The sequence below is a fragment of the Manduca sexta genome, chromosome 17 (assembly GCF_014839805.1).
Source record: "Manduca sexta isolate Smith_Timp_Sample1 chromosome 17, JHU_Msex_v1.0, whole genome shotgun sequence".
Taxonomy (NCBI): Eukaryota; Metazoa; Arthropoda; class Insecta; order Lepidoptera; family Sphingidae; genus Manduca; species Manduca sexta.
This window is the reverse complement of record NC_051131.1, coordinates 10,558,773-10,581,287: the sequence shown is the minus strand read 5'-3', so window position 1 is coordinate 10,581,287 and position 22,515 is coordinate 10,558,773. Positions and strand designations below refer to the sequence as shown.

At 34.8% G+C, this 22,515-nt stretch overlaps 1 protein-coding gene across 2 annotated transcripts; it reads right to left on the bottom strand.

Annotated features, from left to right (window-relative positions):
* Positions 1-8,948: 8,948 nt before the first annotated feature.
* Positions 8,949-21,944, bottom strand: LOC115451194 (armadillo segment polarity protein). Of its 2 annotated transcripts, XM_030179545.2 has the most exons (16): positions 21,795-21,944; positions 21,452-21,518; positions 19,438-19,562; positions 18,661-18,766; positions 18,224-18,434; positions 17,259-17,841; positions 16,895-17,041; positions 16,382-16,504; positions 15,123-15,293; positions 14,160-14,330; positions 13,612-13,836; positions 13,224-13,338; positions 12,730-12,884; positions 12,224-12,290; positions 11,765-11,797; positions 10,793-11,023 (listed from the first exon to the last, which is right to left on the bottom strand). In XM_030179545.2, the coding sequence occupies exons 2-15, from the start codon at positions 21,486-21,488 to the stop codon at positions 11,793-11,795; spliced, it is 2,241 nt and encodes a 746-aa protein (XP_030035405.1). In that variant the 5' UTR covers positions 21,489-21,518; positions 21,795-21,944; the 3' UTR covers positions 10,793-11,023; positions 11,765-11,792. The 2 variants fall into 2 exon arrangements, with proteins under 2 accessions (XP_030035329.1, XP_030035405.1); XM_030179469.2 differs by lacking the exon at positions 11,765-11,797 and having other exon boundaries at positions 8,949-11,023.
* Positions 21,945-22,515: the final 571 nt, after the last annotated feature.

Here is a 22,515-nt window from a genome sequence, read left to right as displayed (position 1 = left end):
AACTTTTTCGCGCTCGTTCTACACAAATTATTTACTTTTTGGACTTGGATGGGAGATTAGGAATTTAGGCTAATTGTAATGTTTAAAAATTGTATAATAATTTATAACGAACAAAATCTAAGCTAACAATCAGTTGGATATCTTTTTTTTACCAACAATGAAACTAGATTGTATCATAAAATTATTATGTTGGCTTAAAGCTTATGTAGGAAATTTTACGATTTGTACTCGACATGTGGCATATCAACTCGCCAAAACACTGGCTTATGGCTAGTACCATTTATATCTCTACCTAAATTCGTATGCGAAACAGACATGAAGGCATGACAATATTATTTATTGGTTTTAAACTTGGTTTCTCGCGGTTTCGCCAGCGTTTTCCCAGCATACAACTTACCTATATCCTTCCAAGGGTCTCTAACTATCTCCATACCTAATTTTATAGAAATCATTTCAGTACTTTTTGAGTATATCATGTTCAAAGAGACAGACGCTGCGGGGGACTGTTTTAAATATGTAAAGGTGATATCTATCATAGACAGACATTGTAATGAGCAGAATCTTATTCTATCAATTTTGGGCATTACTATTTCTAATTTAATCCAAATTGTATCCGACGCGACTTTTTTATTATTCATCGCCTTATCAGACTGAGCGTTAAACCTCCGTCGTTTAAAATTATCTACAGCCCTAAAAGCAAGGTTTATTAAAGAGTCGTAAACTGCAGGGGTTAGGGATATCTAGACGCGGTGCAATGTTGGTAGAACTTTTATCTGTCAACATTTTTAATTATGATTGATATGTTTTGGAATATCTAGGCTGTGGATTGTTCTGGATTTACAAATAGCAACATTCAATATTTGTCCGGCATTGGGTTCCATAGCGGCTAGACGGTGTTGATAGGCGATTGATTTTAAAAATGTCTGCATTTGCTTAAAAAAGTTAAATATGTTTCGCTGATCTCATATTGGGTTGGGATGAAGTGGATATTCTAACCATTGTTTATTTTATTGAAAGTCCTATTGTTACAGGTAAAGTGACTTCCATATCCCTACTTCTACATACATCTTACAGTTCAAATATCAAACAAGAACGTCATTACATCACTCGATATTCAAAGAAAATATATACCGGCCTGTTTAACCTAAACTGCAAATCTGTACTACAATGATTAAGAATCTATTACACTTAATCATCCCCATGTTGGAGACGACTGGATTAGTGCGAAATACATGATAATCCCAGATAAACACTATATCCGTTTAGCGGGCGAGAAGTCGGTTGCTATATAATTATAATTAGTATAAAACAATACATTAGATGGTGACGCGTTTCAAGTGTAACTAAAAGCACGATAAATGCAATTAACTATTTTTAATAACCGATCTCAATCTCAATCTTTAATCTGATTTCCATAATGAACCAATTAAAATTAGGCATTTGTAACCATGTCAAACAAGACTTCGTTCTGATTGGTCCTTTCTTGAGATAGATTAAAAAAAAGCGATTGGAATTAGCGTTTATTGAAAATGGTATATAATGCTATTAGTACGCATTTTAAATATAATAATTAAGTAGTTACTGAAGAAGTACATTATACATAGTTGAAAAGGAACACTAAATTAATCCCATTTGTCGACGTATAATCTGACGGATAATACTATTCTAAAGATAAGAAGATTAATCTACGAGTAAGGTTTAATTTTCATTTCACAATCTATTAATTCTCTTCCATTTATTGAAATTGCTTTTCACTTGGTTTCTATTCTAATCTCGCGTTTAAGGCGGTGGGTACAATGGCCATCGTAGTTCCCGTCTACAGAAAAACTTGTGTGAAATAATATTTTTTTGTCGACAAACTCTTCGATAAGTTATTCCATTTTCATATTGAACCAAACACTTAATCTTATTTTTATCTAACTTTTTATCTTACTAATATTATAAATACGATAGTTTGTAAAAATGTTTGGATTTTTGTTAGAAGTATCTAAACGCAAAAACAACTGAGCAGATTTGGATGAAAATTGACACACGAATAGACCATTTCCTGGGTTAACACATAACCGACTTTTTATTTGCTGCCGTGCGTAATAATAGCTTATTTTCGATTGATTTTTAAAAAAGATGTCGCTGGTATTGTGCTTATGTCAGTGAAATATTCTCATTACCGACTAATAGCTTCTGATATCTTAATTAAGACAATAAATTATCAACCTTAACGCCTTTTAAATTAAAGTTAATAATACTATTGCGTATACTGACTTGCGGCTAACTTGCAAATAGACGAGTGGTTTATATTAAGCTGAAAAAATGTGTATTCTCCTCCTAAGTTTAGCAGAAACATAATGGTTAAGCACTATCGATTGTCTTTCCCTTAAGCTATGTTTCGAATGAACTTAAAGGATTTCAATTTCCTTTGTAATTAGAACTTTTCTAATATTGCTACAGTTTGTGAGTTCAAGCACCTAGAGGAATTTCTTAACAAGCCTCATAATTAGGCAGTTCGTTGAACTCCAACATAACGTACATATTGTAAGGTAGCATTAAACTTGTAAAACAATGCGTGGATCAATTGGAAACGGTTTGCATGGCCCGGGAATGTCTATAATACGAAGAATCTTGGAAGCGAGGAGATTTTTGTAAGTAAAAAAATCCCACAGATTAAAAATCAACATAAAAGTTCTCATTTTATGTAGGTTTTCATTAAGACAGTTTGTGCTTAATGTGAAATAATCGTTTATTTTAAAGGCTAAACAAACATAGCGTAGCTTTACTAATTACAAAAAGATATTATAGAGTACATAAAAATTTATGATATCTATAATTTATTATATTTTTAGTAAGTATATTTATAGGTCCTTCGTTCAGCTACAATATTAGGAACATATTTGTTGAAGTGTGTTATCAAGATGTTTGCATAAAACATTAAAATCGACTCATAATATATGTATTGTGGCATAAGGAAATCCTGGTTATGTATTCTTACAATATAATTGCTTATAACAATACCTTTTGTTCCGAAGAAAAGAAAATTCCTTACTGTTCAATTGTTTAAAAGAATTGCTAAGAATTCAATCAGCCGTTTTATTGTTGGAATAATGAAAAAAGTTCCAGCGAATCCGGTAAACGCGCAACGGCAATAAACTTGTACTAGTTATGCAATAAAGCAAAATATAGCCTACGACTATCTAATAAATATGATTTTAGATTGGATTAGGTCGTTTTAACTTTAATTAAACAGTTGATTAGTTTAAAAGATATTAAAACAGTTAAAGCTAAGTAACTACCTAAGTAGTCTACTTAGATAGATACTTGAATAGATTGTTAAAATAATAATTTCCTATGTTTACACCAATGTAAGACTTTGAAATGAAATTATTTTATTTTTTATATTTTTTTTTTATATTATGATTTTAAGATAATGTGAGCTCATTCTGCGTAGATCGGACCGTCAACAGCTAAAAACATGTTGTTTAATTGTGAAATGGATGCAGATGTTGTAACTTTTCGGATGAACAATACCTCAGTCCGTGCCATGACCATGAAAACTGTAAAGTCTTCAAAACGTCGGGAGAAAATAATAATATAAAAAAACGCGATGAAATTTGAAAACAGTTTTATTTCAATAGATTGTTATAACTTGTCATTTAGTACTTTTTATAGCGCACACGCATACACACACGCCTTGAAACATCGCCGAAGGGGCAGGCAGAGTCGCAACTAGTGCATCCACTTTTCGCCATGTGTATTCTGTCTCATGATTTCATAAGAGCACAAATACTAGACTCCATGTTCAAAGTGTACAGAAAAACCCAATATCACTATTCCCGATCTGAGATTTGAACCCGACGTCTTAGATTAGAAGTCGTATCGGGCACGCAATACAACTACGCCACCGAAGCACTCTCTCTCTCTCTCTCTCTCTCTCTCTCACTCTATAATAGCAGTTTTCAGTATCAGATAGCTAAACTAGCAAGCGGTAACGTAATAGGAAATAAACACTGCGGCTTATAGACCATCACAATTCTAAAGCAATTGAAGATTGATTTTTGGAAAGGGATTTTGTTTATCTCTGACAATCTAAATATAATAAGTCACGCAAAAAAGCTGTTATAGAACGTCGGATAACAGTAAGACAATGTAGTTTCCCCAGTCGAGTTGGAACATTAATGTTGTAAACAAAATTTACTATAGTTTTTATTTTTTCCAGTTAGTTAATATGTTATTATTAATATGAAACCAAGCGTGTTCGCAAAATGATAAATGTGTTTTTGAATTAAATTCCTTTAGAGATAGAGAACTAATTTTCTTTAAGTTACGCAAACTTGATTATTAAGACCAAAGCAGACAACATTATTTTATTACTTTCTCGAATATTTTCATTCACAAAACATAGAAATTGAAATAAGAATTCGTAGCTACATGTTACTACAAAATATGAGTATTTAAAACAATGCTGGTACTTGATAATTTTCGAGTTGTAAGTCGAAAACTAACAATGAATGTTAGAATATAAATCACATTTCAGTTCACGAACAGTAATTATCGTCAACAGTTCACTCCTAACTAATTACGGGTTATGAGTTGTGTATAGTTGGGTATAAATCCTCCTTTATACAGAGTGATATATTTGTGAACGTAAATATTGATTATTAAGTCAAATTCAAAAGGTCAAGTCCCCATAGGACACGTTATATACTGACTTTCGACCTGTTAATTATATTTAAATTTACGCGTAATATGCTCGCTTTGGAACAAACTTTGCATAAAAAAAATTAAGAAAGAAATCCATACCTTAGTGTAAAACAGTATTAGGCCTGCGCGACGCACATTTTTTTTTAAATATTTACTTATAGACTAGATGAACATCTCCATGGTAACAGTAACTGAAATAAACAAGTCTAAACATAAAATAACGTTAAGCAACAAAAGAGGGAAACAGAACACGAGCTTTTACTTTATTTGAATAAATGAGATGTGTGAATGAAAAGCGACTTACAAAGATACATACCCGAGATTAGGCAAAGGCGTTACTGAGTACTACCACGTGGAATCATAAGTAGGTTTTTACTTTCAAAACGCTCACGTAAAGACGAATACGTTTCGAAGAAAATGTATAAATGACGAAGTTTTAAGTTTTGTGCCGGTCTAATTTAATAAAATAGAGTAATTGAGTTAGCAAATTTTATCTCTTTTAGGTGCGAATTTCTCTTAAAAAGGACTTTAGACTCAATTGCAGTTTTTTTTAGCGACGAGTAATAGTGTACCGAGGTGTATTGCGAATAAAACAAATTTTAACATCATTCTATAAGATTCAAAATTGAAGATCATTCCTGAAATAAAAATCATTATAAAAGCTCCCGATGTCGCAGATATTTGGGAACAACCTGTAGAGTATGGCCGTCTTGTCGATCAAACATCAACCCTAATTACTGTCGATGGTCACATGGGAAAAGACCGAAAACCATTTAGCCGCTATCAAACATGAATGAGTAAATTTCTTGATTGCCGGGTACGTACTGTGATTTGGGGACTTCCATGTGGATTCACCTTTACTGTGTTGTGTCGCTTTGTGCTGGTAGGTTTATCGATATTTTGTTGAGGAAAATCAAGTTAATAACAAATTAATACAAATCGTATTCTGAAACATAACATGTTATTTATCAATGACTGAAAAAATAATGTTTCATCTTCACACATTCATATAAGGTTTAATTTTTGTTACGACGGAATCTTACAAAATAAGATTATTAATTAGTTGCCTCTTTGGTGTAATAACAATTCGCAAGGTATATGAGCGGTGAGTTTTGCTAATACATCTTGCAATGTGCAAGTTTCCGGGACTGAATTCTTTATAGGAGTATGACGTCATACAAGGCGCCGATTGTAAATATGAAGCCAATCCTTTCTGCAACATATACTCGAAAACATGTGTTGTACTGACCTCTTAATGTGAGATAAAGGCAGGAGACGGCAATTACAGAACTACAACTAACAAGTCATCACATTCGCAGTTCTAAGATTACAAGCCAACTATTTACCTATAACCAGCCGATGCGACGTCAAAGTTAGCGCAAGATTAGTGCCGCATGCCTCCGTCTAAGTCCTAATTGTGCATAATAACGGTCGGGACAAAGGTGGGGAACTTGCGTCGCGGTCTGCGGTCCCACCTAGCTTCGCTAACAATTTGCGGCCTTGCAGACTTGTGTCGTCTTTCGCTGTGAGGGCGTTTTGGAATGTGTGGTTTGGGAGGGGAATAGGGTTGTAAATATCGTGGGCATTTGTATTTTTGCTAACTGTCGCGATGATGTAATTTTATTGCGGTATGCTGCAATGGTAATGTAGTCAGGTGCGATGTCATCAGGTAATGTTGGAGCTTTCTGCTTGGTGTCAGCTCGGAGTCTGGAATTTATGCCCTATATAGCGATCGGTGCGCCCCCTTTCAGTTCTTTGGATGGCACAGTAATGACGTAAAGTGGATGCAATTATTGAGAGTCTGCCCACAAAAACCTCTTGTCCTTAAAATGCGTGTAAAAGTGAGTGTGTGGGGAAATATTCTAGGCAGCCATACACATTCGCAGAAAATATAATTAATACAAATGTAATTAATGTAAAAAACAACAATTTTCGATTATGTTTGACAAATTATTTTATATATTTGAATACGATTTTAAATTGGCCAGCTCTCTATAAAAATAGACATACCCAACAAGTGTGTTTTTTCGAAAATTTAAGTATTATTACTAATACTTTTTTTTAAATATGTTTATACATTCTTATGTAAATCATAGCGTTTTTTCATACCTAAACGACGGAATAGTATCCATTACGTACGTAAATAGTGATCTAACTTCTCCAGTAGAATAGTTAGTTAAGATTATTTACCTAGCGAATATATTTTCTAGGTTCAATTTTGTCAGGACCAATAAATCTAATATTGTATAAACCGATAACATCTTTGTTCGTTGCTTGGAGCTGAAAACATTATATTCAAATTCATAACCTCCGAAAGTTAGTAGATACTAAGAATAATATTTCTCTTCAGATAACCCACATAACAAATTACGTACCTAATAGACTAAACTAGCATAAGATAAATGGGTTTATTGAACTCAGTCCCTTGGCTCTAAGCCTGGATACACGGATTAGAAAAAGTCTAGATAATATTATCATTATTACTATACTAATGATTATTAATGAAATGTCGATGGCTCCTAAGTAAACTATCGTATCTGGAAAAAATACGACATTCACATTTTAGGGTTTCGTTATCTAGGTATTGTTTACTACCAAACCAATTTCGTTTAAAACTTAATAAACAAAAAAAAACACTTCATTAACAATTATTTACAAACTTTTTTTTAATGGGTTTTGGTAGGGAGCAGTACCTACATAGCGAAACGTTAAAAAGTGAATATCGCTATTTTTTCAGATACGATAGTTTACGTATTAAGTACTGCCTCGATAGCGTTGTTGTATTGCGTGCGCGTTACATTGCTTTAAGGTTCCGGGTTCGAATCCCGAATTAGGTAATGATTTTTTTTCTTGTTTCATATTCAGCATGGAGTCTAGTTGTGCCCGATATGGCGAAGCTCGCTACCTATCACGTTTAGCGATGGAATACACAGACGGAAAGTGGTTGCTTACCCCTATGAAGGCATGATGTTTGTTTTAGTATTTATTATGGGTATTTTTTAAAGATAAAACAATCAATATTTCTATCGCCAAACAGACTGCTGCCTGGTACTAGTAATACACAATATTCCATGCACACAAGTGTTGTGCCTAATTAATCAAATAATTGCCGCCTTGTCAAGAAACGATTTTTGATTACAATATAAATATTAAGTACACAGTTCTGGAGAAACAGAGAATAATAATAAACACTTAATATTTATTTAAGGTGGTTTATTTTATTTATTTGGGATAAAAAAATACTGTACAATAAATTATATAAAAGTGAAATTACATATTATATATCGGAGATAATTGCACAACTAACTACATTATCTAGTTTGGGCATTTGGAGAGGATGGAAGAGCCGGTAGGGTTCGACCGCACTGAACCTGAATATAAGATATCTGACATTCTCAGTAAAGGACAGGTCAAAAGTACCCGGAACCGGCGAGAATGCATAAAAAGATTGATAAAGTTGGAGGAAGCGCGAGGATGCCAGAATAATGCAAAGTGGCAATCCAGTCTCCGCCTACCCCTATGGGATAGAGGCGTGATATTATGTATATATTTATTTAATAAGACATACACGAACAATTAAGTATACATCTACTCTCTAATGGGCCTGGGGTTCCTGGCAATCGACGGGGCCCTTACACCCCAATAAACCTTTATATAGATGGCTGGTCGTATCGCTTACCATCAGCTGAGTGGTATGTTCGTCTCAGCATTCAATTGCAATAAAAAAATAGTACTTAAATCAATTAATTTTCACTTTCTTTTATTATGCTCCTCCCTCCGTCCTCTCTACACCACCCTAAGGTTGACTGGGAGAGAATGCCCATGGCATTAAGTCCGCCTGTATACCATGTGTAAAGTGTAAAATAAATAAAACAGTTAGATACTAATGTAGGTAAAGGCATACTGCATAAAATCTATTTAAAGCCATTAATTAGCCTTCATGATTATTGAAGGTGGTTTATTCTCGCTATTCGTCGATTCCAGCGAGTTTTATTAAATTTAAGTCTTGGTATTTTTGTTAACAACGAATTCAAAAAGTCTAACGTCAACTAGTGCGACGTAGGGAACTTGTATAAAAAAAAATACAAATAACTTTATTATTAAATTTATACGAAACTTCGAAAAGGTAATTACCCCTCCTACGGTGTTACCCCATTGAACTTTAGTAAATGTTAAGAGTATTAAATACTTCTGTTAAAGAATTATAGTTTATGTTTAGTAGGAAATAAGGTACTTTTGAATAAAAACACAGCTTATTTAAATTTACTTTATTATCCATACACGAATGGACACAAAAGTCGTACCTCAGCAATGTCCTCAATATCGAATCAATACAAAAACATTGGTAAAGTAGATTGAAATATCAAATTGAAAAAAATATATACGAAGTTCCTAGAGGACAATTTACGTAAAATTATTATAAATCCTAACACTAAACGATTACATTATTTTTCTAGAAGATGCATTCTGCTATGTAGATAAGTGCATTCACTACACATGAATATTGAATTAACATAAAACATTATCGCTTATCTGATAAAAACGTTACAAAATTCAGTTAATACAATCACTATTTCATACTAAAATGGTTATACATCAACTGGAAATTAAGTTCAGACAGATTACATACTGTTAATTACATATATTCTTAAGTCAGCTAACACTACGCCAGAATTGAAATCACGCTCTCAGTAACAAATAAACTTATACATACCTAAAATAAACAAGGACACTCCGATGGCTAATTTAAAAATTTCCTCTACCTCGCACTGAGGTTCCGATAAGATAAAATGGCAGTCAAACATTAAAAATAACCTTTAAATACATTCCTCACTCGACCAAACAGTCTTATCCATTATTTAAATAATGATTAAATGTAACAAAAAAAAAATGCGACGTAATTTCCATTTGTAACTTAAACTATAAAACGACTTCAAACGCGTACGAAGGTTAATTTCAATTACATAGAAACTACGATATACGAATTTTAAAGCCTATAAAAAAATCTTATTTAACATAGGTACCCTATACTCCGATTACACGCGTTCTACACGCGAGTAAACACGATATACTCAATGCAGAGCTTCGACACGTTACAAAACCTTTCTAACAAATTTGGAACTTCAAATGAGGCGTGCAACCATCGATACATGGTCAAGGCAAGAAGCTAATGCCCTTATTACATGCGGTTCGTTGTAGCACCAAATTTTGCAATATATCCTCACAAAAATCCCTTTTATGGTAACATCACATATTATATGCGAATTACGTTTCCAAGCTGCTTTTGTTTATCACAGGTGAATGAGAACATTGTGGGTGTCTCATGCCAATAAATCTATCAAAATGGATAATACTTTGCCATATTTGTACCCGTTTGTGTTGTTCACAATGCCATGATTTTTGTAACATACAATTCACTTTGTTATCCGTCTCCGTACTAAATTAAGACTGTGCTTAGCGTAGAACGGAAACATTAAGCCAATTGAAGCCCAAACTTAATTTTTAAATAGTACAATTTAGTTAGGCTTACGTCGCCACCACTCAAAATGACTACACTGGAGGTGTAGTACAATAACTACACGTCTTGCGAGTCATCACTACAAGATAGAACGACAAACAAGATGCTGGCCATCACTACCAAGGACCACTATACAAAATATAAAAAATATTAAGTTATACAAGCTGCATACAATAATGATTCCAATGTGTGTTCACAAAAAGAATAAAATAACGTGACACATTAGTCTTCTATTAGTGGAATCCGCAGCTGCGATTATTCGTACCTACTTTTACGTGAACAAAGCCAACCAAACTAAACGGAGACTTAAAACCAACTTCCACAAGAGGGCGCACGGATGACTTATTCGGGAGAAAATAAGGCGATCTTTATTCACTCCAATCAGACAGTTGCTGTGTTCCATTGCACTGAGATCATTTACGGAAGATTTTAACTAACGACAACAATTGCTAACTTCGGATAAGTAAGAATCAACCAATCAAATAAGTCCGCAAGCAAACTTCATTCTGATTGGTCCATTTTAGCGTTCAATCCGAAATTAGCGATCGTTTACTGAAGTCAATCGTTAGTTACCGCGGCGCGCTGGTTCGTGGTGGTAGCTGGTGGCTGGTAGTTGGTGAATGGTAAGTGGTGCCTACAGGTCGGTGTCGTACCAGGCGGCGACGTTGTTGTTGTCGTGCGGCGGTTCGGGGAAAGCGAGGTCTGCGGATGCTGCGCCGGCGCCGTCCGCGTCGCCGATGTCCATGTCCATGCCGAACCCGGACCCAATCTCCAAGCCTTGCATCGAGTCTATCGGTATTTGGTCATAGCCTGTCGAGTTTGCAATTATTTATTTCATTATCAATCTTTATAAAATGGTTTATCGGTCGATTTGAATAAATGATACCACTTTTAATTTCCGATCCGAAACAAAATAAGTAATTTGTAAGCATGTCAAAAAACCTTTATCCTGGTTGACATATTCTTACAATGGATTGAAAAACCATTGGAATTGTTTATTAAGAACGGCCGTATATCAGTGGCAAGACGTTGTTTTTAGAAATAATGGTGATATGGCAGAAAAATTACTAGACTAATAAAAATCTACCACTCTTAAATCCAAAACAGAAATCTTGACCAACATTCCTAATAATCTGTAGGACATTCCATAAAAATTCTTAGTCTTATTTTGATGAAAAAATAATAATAATATTCACAACTATATAGCAATTAAACAGTATTTCTTTGATTATAGCAATGAATCAAACAAAAACCTGCTATACATTAACAAGCCAGCTGCCAATTTTAATGCGTCGCAGCCATATTAATGTCCATGTTAGCCACAATTTATTTCTTACATCACAAACTTTATCCAGAATATACTAACTGCATGAACCACTCAATTTAAAAAGCTTAAATATCTCACTTAAATATTCACACAATATGTAAAGGTGTGTTACAACTAAATCTATTGTTAGTCACTGTTAATATTATTAATAACCACTAACAAATTAATTATATAAATAAACATATGAAACGCCAATACAACCATAATAAAATAATTCCCATCACCTGTGTTTAGTGATATATAGGTCCCGGGTTAAGCTGCATGTAAAAGAAGAGAGAAATCCATATTTATACAGACATTTAACAAAAATATATAAAATTATAGTGCATTCAGAGTATGTTGTGAGTTGAGAGCTATTTTCTCTTAATAAAGGAAGACATAAAAAATAGTTCACAGGAAAAGTATAAAGTGTGGCAACTTATTTACAAAATTTATTGATAGTGTCAGGATAGGATATATGGAGCGTAAACCTAATTTACATTCAATTTCATGATTTATATAAATATGCCTTACACCCAAGTATGACTTAATTCATATAATCCTACTAAATCGAAATAACCACTAACATATCCATGCTCTAAGGGAATATAGTGCCAATACATCTCGCTAGGTTATGTAGTGTGAATGTGCTACATCTAGCCGGTGTTAGTGGACCAAACTATAAAATCGGTCACATGTCTTACCTTGCTGGTGAAACGACGGTCGTGTGCCGTATAGCCCCTCATATCCCTGCTCTGGGCCGAGCATATCCTAATGAAGTGGGATTTACGGATCAAAATCAAAACACAAAGCAGGGTATATCGTGAAATAAAAATCGCAAAGAAACAAAGCTAAAAATAATATGTTGAAATTTATGTAAATTTTCACAAACAGTGACAGACAGTGCTAATATATTTCGTTATTTTGCATGTGGCACCACTATAGACTGAAAGGGAAGGGCAATCGTGGTCTGCCCTTTTTTGACTGAAAAAATATTTTACAGATATTTGAATGGAATAAAAAGACAACACATTAACATTATGTGCTTTTACAATATATATTTTGATGACAGCATTAAGCTCTAGTGTTGCCACATCGTGAAGAATTCTTACCAAACAGCAATAAAGTTCAAAACATCTCAACTTAATTGAAGCATTAGAACTCATGTTTCAATAACAATTCACATATATAATATTGACGTTCCACGTACCTGTATATCGGATTGAATGGCGAGATCGTTGGACCACATCTGATGGTCGTCGCGGAACAGCGAGTTGGTCAGCTCCATGGACAGCCTCTTCTTGTAGTCTTGCGGCTTATCCTCGGACATGCGGAATAACACCGCCGCTGCGTATGTTGCTACCCCTGATAAATTAACATTTTAATTTTAAGATCGAATTCAAAAACGTCTTTATTTAAATTGTCATAAAATATATTTTAATTATCACGAATGTAACGAAATCTTTTTACAAACTTATTTCTCCAGTTCTTAAATGAGTATTTCGTTACGTACATTTATTTTGAGAAATACTCAAATAGTAGTAATATTATGAGTAGGTTAGTAACAATATTTTTCTTTTTATCTGTGTATTCCATATAAAATCTATTTTTATGTTTCTCACAGTTTAAATATAATTATATTTTATAGATTTATTTTCTTTTACATTTATGGTATAATCTTTAACAGTTTGTATTCAATATTACCTTCATTCCTCGAATGCAACAGTTCAGTGAGTGGAGCAGTGGCTCCTTCAGCCTCTATCATTTCGGCGCCTTCCTTCTCAACCGCCAGCTCACACAGCACACCGGCAGCCACACGCTGTAAATAGTTTGAAAATATTTTTAATTAAATATCATCCTACTCTTATATTTAAGTAAAATATTTGTAAAACTAATATATGCGTATTTTTCTATAGTTATCTAGCCTTTATTTTAATATTTATTTATATTTCTTTATTATTATTTATTTTTTAAAATTGTTATTTTATATGAATTGCTCTTTTTTGCTTTGTGTCTGTGACCACTATACATATATAATTTTTGTAACTTTCTATTATGTCTGTAATTTTGTGAGTAAAATATAAAGAGCAACCTGTATATTCTCAATCTCGTTGAAGAGCAGCTGCACGAAGATGGGTATGACGTTCTGCTGCCGTATGAGCTGCCGGTTGTGCGTCTCGCGCGCGAGGATGTGCAGCGCGCCCACGGCGCCCTCCACGATCTCCTCCATGCGCACGCCGTCCGCGTACGCGCCGCCCGCGCCGCCCGCGCCGCCCGACCCCACCGCGCCCACGCCGCCCGCAGACGACGTGCGTTGCTGCATTGTACATCACATCAACTTGGTTACAACCGACACATACATTATATTTTATTGTATCAGGAAAATTACATCTGAAAAGTATTTAAGTTATTTGAACAACATGACATAATACATGAACAACTGTAAGCAGTCATAATGACTGGATTTACTACGAACAGTATTAAGTATTTAAAAGGACTTTCATCACACACCGTCATTTTGACAGCATACAAATCTAAAATTAGCAAACAGGGGACTTCATTCAACTGTCTCCTTCCACAGTTGACTCACTAAATAGCACAACCACATGAAGTCTGTATTCTGTAAATGAGCATACTCACTCGCTGTGTGTCGTTGAATGCGCGCATGAGCAGGCGCACGAGGTGGTGCACGGCGCCGTGTTCCCGCAGCGGCGCGTAGTTGGCGGGACACAGCGCCAGGTTGCGCACCAGCCCCACCACCGCCTTCACCAGCGGCCAGCGCGATGGTGGCTGCAGCAGCTTCACTATCACCTGCACACAGAAACACCCTCAAACAATGATTTCGAGTATGTGTTTTACTGACGCAGTCCCTATCCGTGAGGTTAAAATGCCTCCTTATCATGATTTTGTCACCCGCATAGCTATGGAAGGAAGTGGACAATTAATATTTCTAACTCCTCCCTATATTTCTATTTGATTAATTTCGTTGCGGGATAATGACATATTAGTTTTCCCTGAGACTCGCCGAGCTTCACTGCTCGGTGTCATATAATGCTTGCCACTGCTGATCCTGGCTTACAGGAGTTGTAGTGGTGGGTGTGAGGGCGGGAAAGTCTCTATCTATAAGAGCTGATGATCTAATGACTAAATTGACGTTAAGAGGACTCGTAACTTCGATATAAAAACGTTGACCGAACCAGTGTAAATACTGAAATACAATCAATTTCAGCTTTGTGTTATTATAATTCAGTTAGTGTTGTACTAGATTTTATATATACCATAGTGAAAAAACTGTGCGAGTTAATTATGACTAACATAGCTCACAATACGAATTTTATCTTTGTCATATACAAAATATGGATGTAGAAAACAAATAATATTGGTGGTGAGATATTTATATCCGCTCACATAACCATCATCAGTCTGTGAATATCCAGTTTCGAACAGACCAACATAATTGTTTCGACCGGCGTGGGATAATTAACCCTCGTCGCACTATCTTGATCCCATTCCACCTATGATTAGGTGCAGTGGCGCCACTTTGTCCTGTCCCTAAAACCAGAATACCATGCTAGACATGTATAGTATGTAATGTGTACCGACCGGCAGCCCGTAGTGCAGCCGCACGGCGTTCTGCGCCATCTCGCTCTCGACGTGGCGCGAGGTGAGGTGGCGCAGCGCGCACACGGCGGGCTCGGTGATCTCCTCGCGGTCGCCGGCCGACACCACGGTGCGCACGAGCGCGTCCACGCCGCCGGCCTGGCACACCACCACCTGCCACACAACACAATTAGGTAATTAATAGGCCTCCACTACCACTGAAAGGAGGCCCGTGCACAACAGTGGGACAGTATATAATACAGGGCTGGATATTATTATTATTATTATAAATTAATAGGTATATTTATTTATTAATCCCAGGATTAAAAGAAATTAGAACGCATTAGGAATGCGATGCTCCGAATGATGATGAATCAAAATATATAAATTACAAACTGACCGGGAAAATAAAAAACTTAAGGCGAACAAAAGAACAATTTTTTTTGTATTGGCAATACTGAAGTTATAACGAAAAGGCAAGCAAGAAATGCGATGCTCCGAAATGCTATTTTATTTGCCTGATTAAGCTGTATCATATCTTTTTCCTACATCATCATAATCAAGTGCATACATTTTTAAAATACCGCTGCAAATGTTACTCACACTACAAAACATTATTTCGACCAAAACAATTAGTATCTTATACAAAAAGATGGCTGAGAATTACCTACCTGGAGTAATTTATGTGCATTGCACCGATCGCATTTAAAAGTTGTCGAATTAAAACCAGCATGAATAAAAAAAAGCCGGCTAGTATTTGTCATTAACCCAATTTATATATGTGTTTATTTATGGCTTGAATAATACTTAAGTATAACAACAATGAAAGCTGAGAGGAGGTACATTTGGTGGTCTTATCACTCAAGGCAATCTTTTACAGAAAACCATTGGATGGAATAAGAGAAAACAACAACGAAAAAGGGCAGTCTCGTACATGTTAGACATACATAAATATACTAGATTTGCCCGCGCCTCCGCCCGCGTGATAAAGTTTTTCCGGGCTAAAGTTTCCCTTTATAAAAGTCACACTTACAAACATTTATTAAAGAACAGAAAATAAGTACCAGACGATTTTCAATGTTGCACAATATTTTTTTTATGTACTGGCCAAATGTCTTTTAACCATTTTTTTTAAAAGCACCTATGTAAACATTACAATTACGACAATTTCGAGACATCGGATTTTGGACACTAATAGCATATCTACCTTTATATTAAAATCATCATTGAGACTAAATTATATAAATGGCAAATACAATAACCTTGTTGCGTTGGTTGTTGCAAGTCAAGTTGGAGAGTATTCCAGCGGCACAGGTGACGATGTTTACGTCAGTGGAGGCGAGTACCTGCACCAAGCTCTGGAGCAGTCCCTCCAGTCCTTCCACCTGAGGATAGTGAACAGAACATGAAACTTAGCACAAATTCCCTGGTCAATGAAAAAGTATAATAATAAATTAAAACAAAGAAGTGTTGAATCTGTGAATGTGAAATAAGTTTTTTTTTTTCTAAACATATTTTTCTTTTTATATTATAATGATTTGCTTGTTATTTTTAAAGGGCATTTAATTGTAATTTCATATAAGAATCTAAGATACATTTTAGCTAAGGAAAAAAACCAATTGTGCAATTCTATAACACATTGTGAAATTTTGTATTTTTAATATTCATTAAATAACAGGCAAAATTATTTATTCCTGGCTAATAGAGTGAAACATATTACACCTTAAAATAATATTTTTTTTATGCACTACTTTATTATGAAACACGTATTTTACCTTAGTAGCAGCATCAGAAAGATTCCTCAACGTCCAGAGGCAGTTCTGCACGAGACGTCCACTCGGGTTGCCGAGGTGCATGGCCAGAGCCTGCATGCCGCCGGCTTCCACGATCGCGGGCTTGTTGCTCGAGCACACGGACAGTACCTTCAAAGAGAAACATATTGAGAAAAGAGCCAAACATGGCCATTGCTTTCATTTCTCTTATATTTCAAGTTATAAAGATCTTAATAAAAATGGGAAATTTATCTGAGTGTAATTAAACATGAGTGAAATAAATAGGCTCCAAAATATAAACAAGTATCTAGCAATGTTATCTTTCTTTATAACCAAAAGTGCGTATTTTTTACAAGTAGGTACTCACTTTCAAAACCCTAGAGGTGGTCCATAGCAACTTCTCGTAATCGTAGGAGCGCATGATGCGGACCAGCTCGATGGGTCCCTGAGATGCCAGGATAATCAGTTTCGATTCCTGGTTACCATACGCCAAAATCTGCAGGCAATCAGTAACAATAGCTAGGAACTTCACATTGTTCCTCTGAAGCAGAGCTACCATTTTCTGCAAGCCTCCAGCAAGACGGACCGCCATTTTGGACCCATCTTGGTGTAACAGAAGGTTGTGAAGAGTGGTGATGGCGTAGAACAGCACCGACTCCACTGGTGAACTCAGAAGCTTCACCAAGGCCGGGATACCGCCACTCTTGAAGATAGCAAGCAAACCTTGGCGATGGTGGGACAAGTTATGCAAGGTTCCAACTGCTCCTTTAGTAGTTTCAAGGTCATTGCTGTTAGAAATCGCGCGGACTAAGGCGGCGACCATCTGAGGGGAGTTCATGATGGCATGGCGCGAAGCCTCCTTCTTGGAGAGCTGGTGGACCATCATGGCAGCTTGGGACACAACTACCTGATCTTCATCATTGAGTAACTTGATCAATTCTGGGATAGCCCTGAAAGTTAAAATCATATAATATTGTTGATGTATAATATTGCTGATCTATGGAACTAAGAAAATACTAATAAAATCGTAATTAGACTTTAAAGTATATGTTTGCGTTCTTACGATAATTAATTAATGTCACGTTACGCGGAAACGAAACGCTTTTAGTCACTCATAACGTATCATTAGAACAGCCGCGACTACTTCAAACCTAACAGAGCTTGACTTTCAAACAGTTTAAAAATGACGAACGACACTGCAGTCCAACCAATAATTATGATCTCACAGTTAATATCCTGTAAAAATTTCTATCCTATCAGTTAAGCAAAAAGATCTACAATCAGTTAGCTTCTTATACCCTATAGCAAAAAAAAAAACAAAAAAAATCTTACCTGGTAGCCAAATCAGCATCATCTTGATAGTTGATCAAATTGACGACAGCATGCTTCAACATCTGCGACGGTTCAGCGAGCCGCTGAACGGCAGTCGGCTGAGCGGGGTCCAGCTGAGTGGACGGGATCTCAATACCCTCCTCCAGGGTCTCTGGGAACATGGCCGCGCGGACACGCTGCGACCGCGTCTGTGACAACTGCTGGTTCATGTCTGTAAATAATGTATTCTTAAAGATATCTGCCACACTGACTAGACAGCCAAATAATAAATATCAAAGTCTGATGTTACATAGCATTACCTTTCACATTGGTAAAATCACAGCTAATGTACAGCGAAAGCCATGATATTTTAAAATAAAAAGAATCTCTCTTGTAGAAAACTAAATAGGATATTTGTTGCAAATGTGTGGGCCCATGAAAATTAAAAATAATCTTACCATCTACTTGCTCCTGAGAGAACCCCTGGGCAAACCCTTGGTCCAGATCAAACATCAGCTGATCTCCTTCCATCTCGTCATCTTCCTTGCCAGTAAGTGATGGCACCTGAACAATAATGTTTGTATTATATTCATGCTGACTATTACACAATTTTCCAAATGGACCACATGATTCCTGACGATGACATATTCCCCCAACTGTAATAAGTTAACTCCTTAGAGTTAGTAATATGAATAGTTTGTTGAAATATGTCTTAAGCTACTGTCCAATCCCATATTTATAGGAATGTATTTGTAAAGTCTTCAAAGTAAAGTTTGATAACCAGAGAAAAAACCTGGCAGTGATGATTTCAGACAACGAAACAATATGGGCAATGGATGCTTTAGGTGTTGAGAAAAAGCCTAGCACAACTACAATCTATTGTGTCTCTAACGTCAGCAAATCTGCATCATAAGGAGTGGTGTAACTAGTGTGATAAAGATGCTAACAATTACTTTGTTGTAAATGTAGAGTGCACAAGTAGAGCTTATTGATAAAGAACCATGACGTAGGTAATGTTAAATTACTATTTTAAAATATCTACATGAATAATAAAATTGTAATTTGCCATGTCTGTATTTATCTATTTTCTAAAAAAAACAACATGAAGAATTAGCAAAAAAAAAACTCATTTTTGTCTGGTTCCTTGGCATATTACAAAATCAATAAAAAAATAAAACAGACGACGAAAAACAATACAGGACGAGCCTTGATATCCATTAAATTTTTTCATTTACCTGAGTAGCAGCTCCGGAGTTGATGCCAGAATCAACCAAGTATGAGTTCTGCTGCCACATGAGGGTCTGTTGCTCCTTACTTGGCGCCATTGGAACATCAGACCCGCCATAGTTGCTATGCGACACTGAAAATGGGAATATTAATATGTATTCACATTCTACTGACTAAAAAAGAGACTAAAGAACTTTCAATCCTGAAATTATTTCTATCAAGGTTGCTTTTTAGCATTTTTATTCCATTTTTTTTTTACATTATTTTTGTTTTTATTTTCACTTGGCTACACATTTTTTTTTACGTAATATATACTTTCTGCTTTTTAATTGACCTTGGCAGAATCGTAAAAAAACTATAGTCATTTACAACACCTTGGAATTTGATATTTATTGAGTTGGTTAAATTTTTTTCTTTTTTTATTTATAGAACCTCAATTATGCTCCCAAAGCGAGGTGTTTACTAGGACTAGTTAAGCGATACTGTATTATCCTCGGCGATAAATAACTGTCTGGTCTATGTTGCGCTTTTATGGCTGAACCTCTGAAGTAATTTGTGTTCAGAATACAGTTGAACAATAAGAAAGGCCATTCTACTTTTATTTTGAAAAGTACATAATGGGAATTTTATCCGAGAAAACACACTATGGTAAATTTAGATGTGCAAGTTCTTGCAGCAATATATTGCGCAAGATCGACATGCATTTCCAGTAGTGGAAATATTGTAATAGGTCTATACATATGTGCAAACTTCTAAATTTTTAGAAGCCATGTTGGGATGATTATAATTTATACATTAAAATTTGCTTGCAAAATTCATCTTCTACAAATTTTCTTGTTATCTTTGCTTCACAAACAGGCAAAAATAAGAAACACAAGTTAATTAATATAGGCAGGAAATAAATTGATTACAAACAAAATTAACCTTCTATTAAACTATGTTACTATCCAAGCAAAATGTTTCAAAATTGATCAATAACTATGTTTATTTGATAAGATTTTGTTGTTATTAAATACATAATTCAATTGGTAAACAAATACAAGGTCTTGAACGCAAAACATGATTGCATCCCATATTTTGAGCTTAAATAATGATTGTTGAGTTATATTACACTATATACTTAACATATAAAAAAAAAACTAAAATTATACATAAAAATGCGAAAGATAGAACATGAAAAAAAAATACTTTTATTTTTTTGACATAAAGCAGCGTTAAATGTGCAACCAGATTAAAAAAAGGTATACAATTTCAACCAATTCATATGTATAACAAGGCTTTCTGTTTAAAATTAAGGATGATAAAAAAAAGCTCCTTAGGTAAGATACTCAAAACGTTCCATATTCATTAGCAAAATTACTTAAATTTGGTTGATTCGCCTTAAAACCCATACATTGATACACTTTTTTAGTGCAACACTGACCGTTTAGAACACACATAAACAAAACATTATAGATGTCGATAAACTTTTATATCAATATTATTATTTGTGTTATCAATTTACAAAATTCACTAATCAAAACCATTTTTTTCTTCACTACATAATATACACTTATATTATTGTACTTTATTTATAAGTGAATATACAATGTTTTTTATGTACTGTAACGAGTAATAAATGAATAAAATTAAATAAGTATAATAAAGACTATAACCAAGAGAAATTAATGTTCCCTTGAAATTAATTATAGAGAGTTTACATAGTATTTAGAAATTAAAGATCTTGTTCATGTCAGAAATAAAAGTTTATTTATTTATTGCAATAAGTTAACACAAACAGCACTACAAAGTTATGCCATCAGGGTCATATACATACCTATTGAAGTATTTAACAATGCAGGTTGTATCAAACAAGTACCCGTTATTTACATAATAAACTTACGAATACCGATATAATTTATCTCAGCTAGCCATTACAGTCAATACCTTTGTCATGAGTCATAACCATTGCAACGAAAAGTAGGATATATCAAAGTATAAAGATATTTGATTGAATAGTTTCAAGAAAAAATATTTACTTACTTGTTCGGCTTTGTGAAGAAGGAATCTGATAGCTCATGTTTCAGAGGATGCGATGAAGCACCCGCGCCTGTGACAAAAAATACCATGAATGTAGTACCTTTAGTCAGTGCATTATCGATCGCTGCCCAAGCGTTAAGAGTAGCTATCATGAGACGCCCATTTCACATAAATATTTCAGTTTGTACTTATTTCGTAAGATCAAAGGGCTTAGGAATCGTGTATAACAAAACGAACAAGTACACCATGGTCTAAATACCAACACCACACCCGACCCCATAAAATGGATTTCGAGTACTTAAAGTTCTAAGTTTTTAATAAACAGTAACACACCCTAGACTCTCACCTTAGCTTGGTAAGCCACACGCAATTCACAGTAACTATTTTATGGCAGTTTTCACAAAAATAAATAAATGCACAAGGAACCCACCCCCGTTACAAAATTGACATGACAATATGGCGGCGGTTCGAAGTAATTCGGTTCGCAATGCTCGTTGTATTGTTGTCCTTTTCACAAAGGTTAAATAATTATATGTCTATCTTGTTCTATCTCCGTTTGTAATACCAACATAAGAAAAAGGGAAAGAATGTGTTATCCACTATACGCAATATGATATTAGGTATCTTGTAAGCAGAAAATATTCGCCTATTTATGACTAACCATGGGCTAATAAAATTAAAAGGTATTCATAACGAATAATAAAATAAACAGAACAAAATTATGTTATAATATAGTACAACATAAAGATACGACTTTTGACTATAACTCAAACCTACTTTCTAAATTCTAGGCCATTATAGATACATAAACATACATCATAATATAGACCTATATTCGATTGATTTCTAGTAAGTACCTGTAACAAAATTCTGCAGAGCAAAATAATGGTAACAGAACATAATAAAAACGGAGTTACATACCTACTTAAGAATAGGTAAGAAGTAGGTACTAAACCTACATATTTTTCAACCTGCCCCTATTCTATACTAACGTAAAATAAGCTTGAAACACTTTTTTCAAACATTTTACAACAAGAATGTACTTAGGTACTTAACATAAATTATTT

Coding starts and splice junctions, on each gene's coding strand:
- LOC115451194 (XM_030179469.2), bottom strand. CDS start 21,488: ATGAGCTATCAGATTCCTTCTTCACAAAGCCGAACAA. Junction 17,842..18,223: donor GATGCTGATTTGGCTACCAG/GTAAGATTTTTT, acceptor TTTAACTTTCAG/GGCTATCCCAGAATTGATCA. Junction 12,291..12,729: donor CCATTCAATCCGATATACAG/GTACGTGGAACG, acceptor CCACTTCATTAG/GATATGCTCGGCCCAGAGCA.